The sequence below is a fragment of the Gymnoscopelus microlampas genome (genome assembly GCF_963454915.1).
Source record: "Gymnoscopelus microlampas genome assembly, chromosome: 4".
In the NCBI taxonomy this organism is placed as follows: Eukaryota; Metazoa; Chordata; class Actinopteri; order Myctophiformes; family Myctophidae; genus Gymnoscopelus; species Gymnoscopelus microlampas.
In genome coordinates, this window is record NC_139941.1 from 53,793,613 (window position 1) to 53,806,695 (window position 13,083).

At 43.4% G+C, this 13,083-nt stretch overlaps 1 protein-coding gene across 3 annotated transcripts in view; it reads left to right on the forward strand.

Annotated features, from left to right (window-relative positions):
- grk5l (G protein-coupled receptor kinase 5 like) overlaps window positions 1-13,083 on the forward strand; it is a 64,642-nt gene that overhangs the window by 31,631 nt on the left and 19,928 nt on the right. For 2 of the 3 annotated variants that reach the window (XM_084055748.1, XM_084055750.1), the window contains exons 2-3: window positions 11,601-11,696; window positions 12,210-12,322. In XM_084055748.1, the coding sequence (XP_083911874.1) occupies window positions 11,601-11,696; window positions 12,210-12,322 (209 nt within the window). Of the gene's footprint in view, window positions 1-11,493; window positions 11,515-11,600; window positions 11,697-12,209; window positions 12,323-13,083 lie in introns of all 3 variants that reach the window. The other variant, XM_084055749.1, reaches the window with a different exon arrangement.

The window sequence follows — 13,083 nt, forward strand, 5'->3', positions numbered from 1 at the left end:
CCTTCACTTAATGCGGCCCCCACCTTCACTTAATGCGGCCCCCACCTTCACTTAATGCGACCCCCACCTTCACTTAATGCGGCCCCCACCTTCACTTAATGCGGCCCCCACCTTCACTTAATGCGGCCCCCACCTTCACTTAATGCGGCCCGCACCTTCACTTAATGCGGCCCCCACCTTCACTTAATGCGGCCCCCACCTTCACTTAATGCGGCCCCCACCTTCACTTAATGCGGCCCCCACCTTCACTTAATGCGGCCCCCACCTTCACTTAATGCGGCCCGCACCTTCACTTAATGCGGCCAGCAGGTTAATATCAGAATACTGATACATTATTGATTTCAGCTGTTACAATTCCAGACATGCAAACATGACCCGCTTTAATTACTTCAGTCTGTATAGCTTAAACTTATACTAGTCTTAATGACTAGTATTAAAATGCTATTGTCTTTTTTATGTCCAATGTATTTGTATTTAAGTTCATAAAGTTAACATACGTACAACTAAATGCATTTGAAATTAAATAACATTTTAACTTTTCAGGATTCCAAAAAAAAAAATGCCAAAAAATAATTAAAATTGCAAAAATATCAAATCTACAAGCTCCAAAGGCGTCGCACTGCGTTTGAGTGTGGAAATATAGTGTCCCTCTCCATGATCACAGCTGCCCACCCCTATAGCTGTAGTGTGATGGAGTAGGGCTGTAGTGTGATGGAGTAGGGCTGTAGTGTGATGGAGTAGGGCTGTAGTGTGATGGAGTAGGGCTGTAGTGTGATGGAGTAGGGCTGTAGTGTGATGGAGTAGGGACGTTCATTTACGGGAAAAAAACAGAGGAAGTTTGAATATGGAGATGAGAGGATTCTCGCCCGACAGCAACGGAATGGGAATAAGAGCTTGAGTTCTCAACAGGCCTGAAAATTAAGGCCCGGCCCTAACTGGGCCCTAACTGGGCCCGGCCCAAACAATTACCATGATGTTAGGCCCCAAAAAAAAACGAATAACCCCAAAAGTCCTCAAAGTCACGCATCCAACAAGCTTTGAACTGAGCAGATTGGACCTTCCGTTCCAGAGATAACGGCCACTTTCGCTGATTTTCGATGTTTGATTTCTGGCCATTTACGGCAGTTTTTATTTAATAACACGGGCTAGGAAGGTCGGACGGCGTCGAACTAGATACCTGAGTAAAGTTCACTTTGAGCTGCCTCCAACGCATCCACCGCCATTTCTGTCAGCCTTACCGTTGGGCCGTTAGGGGCTGTTGAAATCTTTTTTTTCTTTCTTTGAAAAAAATCTAAAAAAATATTTTTCAAGATTTTTCAAAAATAGCAGATCTACAAACTTGTAGATCTGCTATTTTTGAATAGCCAAAGAAATCTAAAGAGACACAGATGCGTTCCAGGTCTTAATGGGTTAAGGAACCCGAGGCTTATAGTGTACTTTCTTGAGTTTTTTTTTCCTTTTTTAAGCTTATGACTCTCACGCCGCTGCATTTCAAAGACAAATATTGCACTTTTGACTCCACTACGTTTCTAGGAAGAGACCCTCAGGACTCAAGGACTTTAGGAATGAACCATTTTAGCCCCGTTTCAAAAAGAGTGGAAAATAGTCAATCTAAAAGCTCACTGCGCATACAGTGAGATTGTAGGTTGACTAGATTTTTTGCTAAAGCTTCAATACAGCAATGCATGTGTGTATTAAAAAGCAAATGTACTTTGTAATTTGTACTTTCGAATACTTCAGTATTAAAAAAACAAACAAATACTCCAGTGCTTTAACTCAAGTACACATTTTGGACTGAGTAACTTTCACTTGTAGTTGAGTAATATTTGACCAGCAGTATCCATTACTTTGACGCGAGTACTGTAGCTAAACGTTGAGTTTATTCAAGGTGTAGTCCTGCTTCTCACACCCCCCACACATACTCTGTCTCTCACAGTGGTGGAAAGTAACTCATTTTGAGGTATTTTTTTTTACTTTACTGGAGTATTTCCAGTTCTCAGTAATTTTACTTCTACTCCACTACATCTCAGAGGCAAATATTGCACTTTTACTCCACTACAATTATTTGAAAACTTTAGTTACTAGTTACTTTGCAGATCGTGATGATCACAAAACATACATTAACCACTTCAGCCCTGTATACATTTCGGCCATTTGAAAATAGCAGATCTACAAGCTCACAATGCGATGCGACGCATTCATCAAGTTGGGTGGGGTGCTGCGTTCACACCATAGACTGTATAAATGAGATGGACAAAGCCACTCCGCTGCTTCCTACAGACCGAAAATGAAGCCGATTGTTCCAAGACTGTAGGTCCGCCATCTTTCAATATCGCGTCATATCGCGTCATATCCTGCAGAATGAGACCAGACCATTATTGGTTGGGTAGCTTGTCAATCAAGAGCGGGGGCGGGGAATGAATGCTATTGGTTGTGTAGCTTGTCAATCAAATCATCCCGCCCCTCCTAGAGAATAGCCTACTTTATCGTCAATTGTAAAATAAATAGGACCATAATTTAGCAAAACGCATATCATGATGATTGAAAGGAGACTTTAAACTAGTGACTGGAAGCATATAGAATTTATGACAATTTTTATTACAGTAAGAAAATCTAAGTCTAAAGTTTGTCAAAAAACCCATTCACTTGCGTTAAAATAAATAATTTTTGACACCGCAGGTCGGCGCAGGGTAAAACAGCGCCACTCTGGCCATTTTTTCGGCCTCATCGTAAATATGTAAGACTTGCCCCTTGATTCACACGGGCAGATACAAAGACACAAAGACACACCGCATATGTGTCACTTTGTATCTGTGTTGCTCAACGTGGTCGTTGAGGTCAGCTGTGTCAGTGGAGCTACAGTGTAGTTTTTGTATCTTTGTGTCTGGAAGTTGAACTCAGCTCAACTTCACTTTGTAACTTATGTAGCAGATCTACAAATGTCGGATGTTACTTTGTATCTTCATGTGGCTGTGCTTCCATTGGAAATGAACGATAGCCTGTATCTTTGTATCTGGCTGTGTCAACACAGCATCAGTTTATATACCAGTGTTGCCAGATTCTGTGAGAGAAACAAGCAACCAGGTCTAGGAAAACCAGCCCAAAAGAAGCGACTATTGGGCCACGTGAGCACTTTAACATATACATCAGCTATTTGAAAATAGCAGATCTACAAGCTCACAACGCGTCGCGATGCGACGCGTTGTGAGCTTGTAGATCGGCTATTTTCAAATAAAATCTTGCTTGGAAATTATAATTGCAGATCTGGCAACCCCTGGTTGATACCTATAACCCATAGTAGATACATAGTGTTACATGATGCAGGATGTGTTGGGTTAGTGTGATGCAGACTGTTGCATGCTGCAGGATGTGGTGTAGGCTCTGCTACGCCTACACTAAACTCACACTTTTTTCATGTCAAGGACCCCCAAATTGATATGTGTTTGGCCGCGGACCCCCATCTCAAAATATGTTATCCCAGGGACCCCCCCCCCAGAAGCACAGATCAGATGTTCCCTTTAAAACATATATTATAGATATTCAAAGATTTGCACACATTTCCCACGATTTTGCAAAAACAGATCTACAAGCTCATAGTGCAGGCACTCGCTGCTGCGCTATGAGCTTGTAGATCTGCTATTTTTGAATAGCCAAAGGAATCTTAAAATGACAGAGATGCCAAACATTTCCGATATTCTTCAAAAATGTTCAAAAATAGCAGATGTACAAGCTGGCAGCGTGGCACAAAGTGACGCTCTGTGAGCTTGTAGATCTGCTGTTTTTGAATAGCCAGTGTATCAATGGACAAAGAAGTGGTTGAAATAATAGTGATGCTGCATTTGCTACTTTAGCTGGGGACCCCCTGGAACCTCCTCCAAGGACCCCTGGGGGTCCCCGGACCCCACTTTGAGAACCAATAAACTAGACTGCAGCCCCCAGCTGACACCAGGACACAGACGGGGGGGAGGGGGTTAGAAAGGGTTGCACTTTTTGACACATTCAGAACATGCTGTGTTTGTGTGTGTGTGTGTGTGTGTGTGTGTGTGTGTGTGTGTGTGTGTGTGTGTGTGTGTGTGTGTGTGTGTGTGTGTTTTTGGCCTCATGGTGGTTGTGTCACTTGAACTGAGGCTGAGGACATCTCTAGAGAACACACACACACACACACACACACACATACACACTCACAAAGATGTCAGGAATAGCGGTAAACCCCTAGTGTTTAACCAGACGGATCTCTCTCTCTCTCTCTCTGTCTCTCTGTCTCTCTGTCTCTGTCTCTCTCTCTCTCTCTCTCTGCCTCTCTCTCTCTCTCTCTCTGCCTCTCTCTCTCTCTCTGTGTCTCTCTCTCTCTCTCTCTCTGTCTCTGTCTCTCTCTCTCTCTCTCTCTGCTGACACTATCCGGACATAATTTTTGCCTCAGTCGACATGCTGTGATGATGTCAGAGATGTGGGGGGAGGGGGGGAGGACGGGGCAAATGTGAGTGACAAGTTCCTGTGTTTGACAGGCTGCCTCGCCACAGAGCATCCTCTCTCTGTCTGAAAGAGAGAGAGACATAGAGACAGAGAGAGACAGAGAGAGAGAGAGAGAGAGAGACACACACACACACACACACACACACACACACACACACACACACACACACACACACACACACACACACACACACACACACACACACACACAGAGAGAGAAAGAGAGCGAGGACGCTGATGAAGGGGAGATCAAAGGGTTTTATATGTAAGACATTTATGACCATATTCATAGTGTAATTGCCTGGTTCTTGTTAAACATTAAACATTACGGTCGTAGAGAGAGAGTTGCTCAACGGTACTACATATCACAGTGTAAACAGGCTGTCAGGGGTCAGGCCAGGTCATCATGGGTTCCGGGAAATCTTTGTTTTATTATAGGAACCAACTTTTTACATGAACCACATGAACCCTAGTAGTATATCCCTATTCACCGGGAAACATTCGCCCCAAAACAGCAGATCTGCAAGCTCAGAACACGTCGCGCTGCAACACGTTGTGAGCTGGTAGATCGGCTATTTTTCGGCGAAGAGGTTTGGCGTAACCTCTACGGCAGTGGTTCTCAAACTTTTTCATGTCAAGGACCCCCAAATTCACACTTATTAGCCCGCGGACCCCCATTTCAAAAGACATGCCAGGGACCCCCATAAGAGAAGATTTTTTACGGCTCTAGCAGTGATTCTCAAGGAATCCCAGTTTGACATGCATTAGGGCCACGGACCCCCATTTAATGGCATTTCTATCACTTGGACCGCAATTTATATTGTAAAATCTATGTCAATGTAACTCTGAGAGTGTACAAATGGAACCAAATGGACCCGTTAGGGTCCATTTGGTTCCATTTGTACACTCTCAGAGTTACAGACCTATAAGGGTCCATTTGGTGCCTAATCTATCATTTAGCTGGGGTCACAGACCAGGTCAGAGAGAGAGAACGGTACTCAGTCACAACTGGTGGCGAGCAAACTGACACTGTGGGAGGAGCCAACACAAGGTACAGCCAGAGTGTAGAAGAGAGAGTAACGTCATGCTTTGATCTCGCCGCAAAGCGGGCTGCTATGGGCTGTAGTTCCAAACATTGGAACTATCTCATTGACATAGACAGAGCACTTCCGCATTCCATTCTTACGATGGGTAGTCAACGCTATTGTCATAACTCTCTCTTATACGGGTCTGGGTACAGCTATAGGAAGGGAAAGAGGTGCACCACCACCTTCTACGTCATACATGGGCAACTGGCGGCCCGGGGGCCACATGCGGCCCCCACCTTCACTTAATGCGGCCCGCAGGTTAATATCAGAATAGTGATATATTATTGATATCAGCTGTTACGATTCCAAACATGCAAATTATTACCCGCTTTAATTACTTCAGTCTATATTAGTAGCTTAATGACTAGTATTACAATTCTATTGTCTTTTTTTATGTCCAATGTATTTGTATTTGAGTTCATAAAGTGAACATAAGTATAACTAAATGCATTTGCAATCAAATAAAAATGTTACTTTTCAGGATTTCAATTCAAAAATAGCACAAAAAAATCTGGAGTCAAATTCAAAAATAGCAAAAATAGCAGATCTACAAGCTCAAAACGCGTCGCACTGCGACGCGTTTTGAGCTTGTAGATCGGCTATTTTTGCTACTTTTGTGCAACATAGACTAGCCAAAAAAGTTAAAATACGGAGAGACAGTATAATGCAATGTGGCCCTCTGGAGTGAGAGTGGAAGTATAGTGGCCCTCTGGAGTGAGAGTGGAAGTATAGTGGCCCTCTGGAGTGAGAGTGGAAGTATAGTGGCCCTCTGGAGTGAGAGTGGAAGTATAGTGGCCCTCTGGAGTGAGAGTGGAAGTATAGTGGCCCTCTCCATCATCAAAGTTGCATCACCCTCTGACCTACGTAGAGGCACTGCGGCACAGCTCCACTAACAACACACTGCAGAGCTACAGACCCTGATGCTAGACAGACAGGAGGGTGTGGATGGAGGGCAGCGGTCCAGGGGTCCCGACGAGTTGGTGTTCCACACTCTGGCATGGCTATAGATAATGCTTCTTCTAATAGTTTCATATGTATGAGCCTGTTGTTGTTGAGACAGATCATGTGAGGTAGGTTGGTGTCTATAGAGTGGGTCTAAACACCAGACTGGAATGGATGGAATGTCCACGTTACTGCCTGCCTTTCACTGAGCACGTAGAGTCACCAGTGGCACATCATGGGATTCGAACCCGTTTGACCTGAGAGGGGGGGGTTGGGGGCGGGGGGGTGGAGGGGTGCAGTCACTTCTAGACAACACAGAGATCCAAAGATGCTCTGATGACGAGACAGGAAATGACTGGTGGCATCTAGAGGAAGAGGAATAATTTAATGCTTAATAAGAATGGCTGTTGTTGTAAGGTTCACACACACACGCACGCACGCACGCACGCACGCACGCACACACACACACACACGCGCACACGCACACGCACACGCACACGCACACACACATAGGCAAGGCAATTTTTTGGTATTGCACATTTCAACAACAAGGCAATTCAATGTGCTTTACACAAAACATCTAGCAAAGGAAACACAATTATAGATTATTAGGATACATAAAACAAAAGATGTAAAATTAACAAGTACAATTACAATAAAGTACAATTACAGTACAGAACAGAAAAACACATTCAGTCTGGTCTGAACAGGTGCTGAACAGGTGCTCATACACACACACACACACACACACACACACACACACACACACACACACACACACACACACACACACAGCAAAAAGAACAACAATTAAAAGATGAACTATAGATGTATAGATGCAGTCTGCTCTGTGATCATGTTAAACGTATTGCAGAGATGACTGATCAGCAGGCTGTGTAAAAAACACCAGCTCAGCGTGCGTGTGTTTTACACCAGCCAGCAGAAAGGGTTAATGTTTTCAGTGGTTCACATGACACACACGCACGCACGCACGCACGCACGCACACACACACACACACACACACACACAGTTAATTAAGCTTTTTCATACATTTGACGTTTAACCCCCACAGTGCCGAGGTGTGTCTCGGCACTGTGGGGGTTAAATGTGTCACATGACTCAGAAGCATAAAGAGCTGATCTACAGAAAGCACAGAGAGACAGTTATTAACCATATTAACCCTCTCCTCACTGCTTTGAGCTCATAGTCAATCTTATGGTTCTAGGGAACCGTTATGGAAGTGGACCGTTAGGAGAGGGAATCGTTAAGAAACCAGAACCGTTAAAAATCCTAATATAAAGGATCCCAGCCCTAGTTGAGCTTGTAGATCTCTTATTGTCCCTATTCGTGGTAAGATGAAGTATTAAGGTCTGCTTACAGTATGTGGTTAATTCATCCCACATTTTGTTGTGATGTTTATGTTGTTGCCTCCAAACTAATCACACCTGGTGGGATTAATAAAGTTAGTTTGTTTGTATAAATGTATAAAGCATCATTGGAGAGTTTCCCATGCAGCCTGGAGGCTTTTGGTTTTTGTTTTGTTTCTGTGAAACAAAGTGTCACTAGCCTTAAGAAACAAACAGCACATGGAAAGAGAAGGAGAATCAGAGCTGGTTGTCATTGTCTCCGTGTTGAATAGCCGGGGTGGAGGGCCCTGCTTTTGGCACAATCATGACACACCGTTGACCCTTCCACAGGAAATGACCCTTCTCTACTTTATGGCCATGATGCTCATTGCTGTGGGACGTTAGAGTCCTTTTGTTAATTAGGGATTAAAATATTAAAACCACACAGCTCTCTGACAAAGGGCCCTAACAGATGTTTTCCATGAATCATAACTTTGCATAATTTCTCTCGGCGGGCCGGGCTGGCGGGGTGGGGGGGGCCGCCTGGTGCATAAATAAGGAAGTGTTGGATGTTTATGTGCCATTAGGCTCCGCTGCTGACGAGGGGCAGGTGCTTAGAGTTAATGATTCTCTCTGGGGAAGGTTTTGACGCCAGTTATTATTAATGCACTGAACTGTGTCCACATTAAAGCCCTAAAACTACCAACTGTTACAGCACTGCTTCACAAAGACCTGGACATTATTATTATTATTATTATTATTATGACTGGACATTAGACCAGTGGTTCTCAGGTCATCCCTGTTAAATAACCTTTTCATCCACGCCCTGAATGACACTGTTACTTTATAGGCAGCACCTTGCATTTATGTCATATTACGGTATATGTAAATCTTTCCCCCCGAAGATACAGTTTATGTCACGAGGAAAACTTGACAGAATATCAGTTTCCATTACAGGACAGATTGAAGATAAATGTTTACTTGACATTTAAAGTCAAGGATGCCGAGTATAATGCAGGTTCACACGTTCAATGTTCTAATCCAGGTTGTGTTGTTGTTAGCACGCATAGCTTAGCTCAAACAGCTACGTACGGACCAGAGCGTCGGGACCGCCCGCTTCAGCGAATGATTCGCAGACCCCCCGCGAAGCATTCGCTGGGGGTCCGACCTGCCTCGCGGCTGTGGACACAAAATCTTCTCTGTGAATCACAACGTGTGTGTGTGTGTGTGTGTGTGTGTGTGTGTGTGTGTGGGGTAACTGTCACTAGGCAGTCCAACCGCTCCTCGACTGTATATATAGATATATAGCCATGTGTATGCCCACAATACTTGTAATAATACTATATATTGCCTTCATTTTAGCTTACATGTGTAGTACAATTCAAATACAATACATGGTCCCGGGGGGCCCTCCCTAGATATGTCAAAAGTGTGTCTTTTAAATGTAGTGTAGTGAAAGTCATAAGCTTCCAAAAAGAAACTAAATACTCAAGTAAAAAGTACAGGTAGTGTATACAGGTCACTCTACACAGCTGACCATGTAAAAAAAAAGGCCAGAGTTGGGTCCACAAAACAAACCCAGGTTAATATCTAACCCAAGCATCCACTAACTTCTCTGTGTGGTTCCCATTAACCACTTGAACCCCAGCGTCCTGTATTCTGGGGGTGGGGGGGGGTATTAGACAAAAATAGCCGATGTGAGCTTGTAGATCAGCTATTTTTGGCCGAAGAGATTTGGTGTAGACGACGGGAAAGAAAGTGTTTAAAGTACAGTTGTTGTAACTCTGTTCCAGTTCTCTAAGACAGTGGTTCTCTAAGCCAGTGGGGAGTGGGGACCACCAGTGGTCCTTGAGGGGGTTCCAGGTGGTCCCCAGCTAAATGATGGAGAGTCGGTAACCAAATGGACCCTTATCTTTAACTCTTGAGAGCGTAAAATGAAACCAAACGGACCCGTAAGGGTCCGTTTGGTTTCATTTTACGCTCTCAAGAGTTAAATTATTGTTAAACATCTGCATTACTTAATTTACAAGAAGTCTACACAATTAGAGAATGTAGAAGAATTGTTATTTTGATCAACGTTTGCCTGTTGTCTCTCCTATGGTACCAACATCTACAGTAATAATGGAATTGTGGACAAAATCTTATCCAACAACAACAAAATATTATAGTTTTGGGTCTGAGAGTCTAAATCTCATCAAACGGTGAATCCACGGGTCAAATGTCCAATAAATAATGGACCTTGATATGAAAAAGGTTTTTAAAAAAAACACTGCTCTGTGACTCCAGGCGGTTAATGCGTGGGTTAATGCTAGCTGGAGCCCAGAGGGTTTTGGTTGGGTCTGTGTCCGGGACGGGAGAAGTGATTCAGGAGGATTGACTGTCAGGCCGTTAAACACACGATGACGTACGCTACGCACATTCCAGGGTTATTACTTAAAGATGTCTGCTTGTCACGCTGCTCGCTCTCTCTCTCTCTCTCTCTCTCTCTCTCTCTCTCTCTCTCTCTCTCTCTCTCTCTCTCTCTCTCTCTCTCTCTCTCTCTCTCTCTCTCTCTCTCTTTCACTGAGCTGCCAGTGCTGTGGCCTACATCCTACATCCTACATCCTTTCCACAATACACACTGAGCCATGTAGATCAGGGGCCTTAAGGGTTTTTCAGCCCAAGGACCCCCTAGCTGAGAGAGAGATGAAGCAGGGACCCCCTCCTACTACGCCTACGATGTTTACAATTGCGTTGCAGATGAAACGTTCTCATAGAACAGACAGGCTTCATAGACTATCATCAGTGTTGTGTAAATTCATGTTTTTTTGTTCATTTCAGACATTTAACCACTTAAACCTTCAATACTTTTCCCTCTACCCCCAAACCTCTTTGCCCAAAATAGCAGATCTACAAGCTCACACAACGCCTCGCAAGCACAAGGCGTTGTGAAACGAAACGTGGCGCGAAGCAAGCAACGCGTTTTGAGCTTCTGCTACTGACTAGTATTAAAATTCTATTGTCTTTTTTATGTCCAACGTATTTGTATTTAAGTTCATAAAGTTAACATAAGTATAACTAAATGCATTTGAAATTAACAAAAAATGTTACTTTTCAGGATTTCAATTCAAAAATAGCACAAATAGCAGATCTACAAGCTCAAAGCGCGTCGCGCTGCGACGATCTGCTACTTTCGCTACTTTAGAATTTTGCACCCGACAGAGACTGTGTATACTTTAAAAACACACGTACTGTAACTTCAGTTCTCACAAGGTGAGAGGAACGTTGGAGGTGATTTGAGTCCATTTGTTGGACTCTGACTAAAATAAAACATACTTCATTGCTATCGGGCAGAAACCTTATCTCCATCATTTATATCATTTATATCATTTTTTGTGTTCTCCTGATAGATGGATTTTCAGGCCTCTTTTGAAAGAACGCAGTGATCCACATTTTTTAATGGAAGTTGTCAGGGCATTCTACACTCTGCTGGCAGAGCAGTAGAATGAGAATTTCCCCATGAATGAGAAGTTCTATAGATGGTATAGTACTGACATAAACAATGTGTTGTTGTCATGGTGTTGTTGTTGTCATGGTGTGTTGACTTGTTGTGTTGTTGTCATGGTGTGTTGACTTGTTGTGTTTTTGTTTCATTGTGTTACAGGTGGAGGGGGAAAGCGTAAAGGTTGTGTTGTTGTCATGGTGTGTTGACATGTTGTGTTGTTGTCATGGTGTGTTGACATGTTGTGTGTTTGTTCCATTGTGTTACAGGTGGAGGGGGAAAACGTAAAGGCAGAAGTAAAAAATGGAAGGAGATTCTTCGCTTCCCTCATATCAGCCAATGCACTGAGCTCTGCAACAGCATCGGTGTGTGTGTGTGTGTGTGTGTGTGTGTGTGTGTGTGTGTGTGTGTGTGTGTGTGTGTGTGTGTGTGTGTGTGTGTGTGTGTGTGTGTGTGTGTGTGTGTGTGTGTGTGTGTGTGTGTGTGTGTGTGTGTGTGTGTGTGTGTGTGTGTGTCAGTCAGTGGTGGAAGAAGTACTCAAATATTTTACTTAAGTATGAGATCTAGTGGTGTAGTAAAAGTAGTGAAAATTGGAAATACTCAAGTAAAGTACAAATACCTAAAAATGTTACTTAAGTACAGTACATGTACTTAGTTACTTTCCACCACACTTGTGTGTGTGTGTGTTAGAGAGGGGGTCATAATATATTTGTGGGTGTTTTACCTGTGATTGCTAATTGTGTGTGTGTGTGTGTGTGTGTGTGTGTGTGTGTGTGTGTGTGTGTGTGTGTGTGTGTGTGTGTGTGTGTGTGTGTGTGTGTGTGTGTGTGTGTGTGTGTGTGTGTGTGTGTGTGTGTGCGTGTGTGTGGTTCCCTCAGAGAGAGACTATGTCAGCCTGTGTTCGAAGCAGCCAATCGGAGACCTTCTCTTCAGACAGTTCTGTGAGAGGAGACCTGAGCTACTGCGATGCATCCATCTGCTGGATGCTATGGTACACACACACACACACACACACACACACACACACACACACACACACACACACACACACACACACACACACACACACACACACACACACACACACACACACACCTTTGTTTAATGCACTTGTTTTATGACAGCAGAAGTAGGCCTGTCACAATGATTTCATAATTGTTGCCTAATCACAAATTTAGTTTTTTTTTTTTTCATCATCATTTCTAAGTTGAATTTTCTAATAGTGGAAACAGCAGATCTACAAGCTCTGAGCTTGTAGATCTGCTGTTTCCACTATTTGTGTTTTATTTTGAAAGTATTAAGTTACTATAAGTTGACGCGGTCCTCACACTTACATCACTCGGCCAATCCGACTGATATGCCCGTATATGGAGATTTTATCTGTAATTGTCGGCCCTTGTCCCTTTTTATTGCCCGCTGGCCGGTCCTCCCTTAAGACCATTTTATTATAGGATTAAATCATGTCACGTCATGGATTCTTTTGTTTTTGTACAGAGCCTAAAAGCCAAACAGAAGAAATGTTTATTCATTCAGTCATTTTTATCATTCATATGTTCCAATGTTCATTTCAAAATTCACAATTCAATCATTAATCTAACTATTTGCGTGACAATAAAGCTTGAAGTATATAAATGTCATTATGTTGTCAGTCAGAGGGAAACAACATGCAGATGGTTTATAGCAGAGCCATATAATTAGAGAGTTGCGTCACCTCCGTTCACTTCATCGGACCAGTCCACTTGCGGCTTCGGG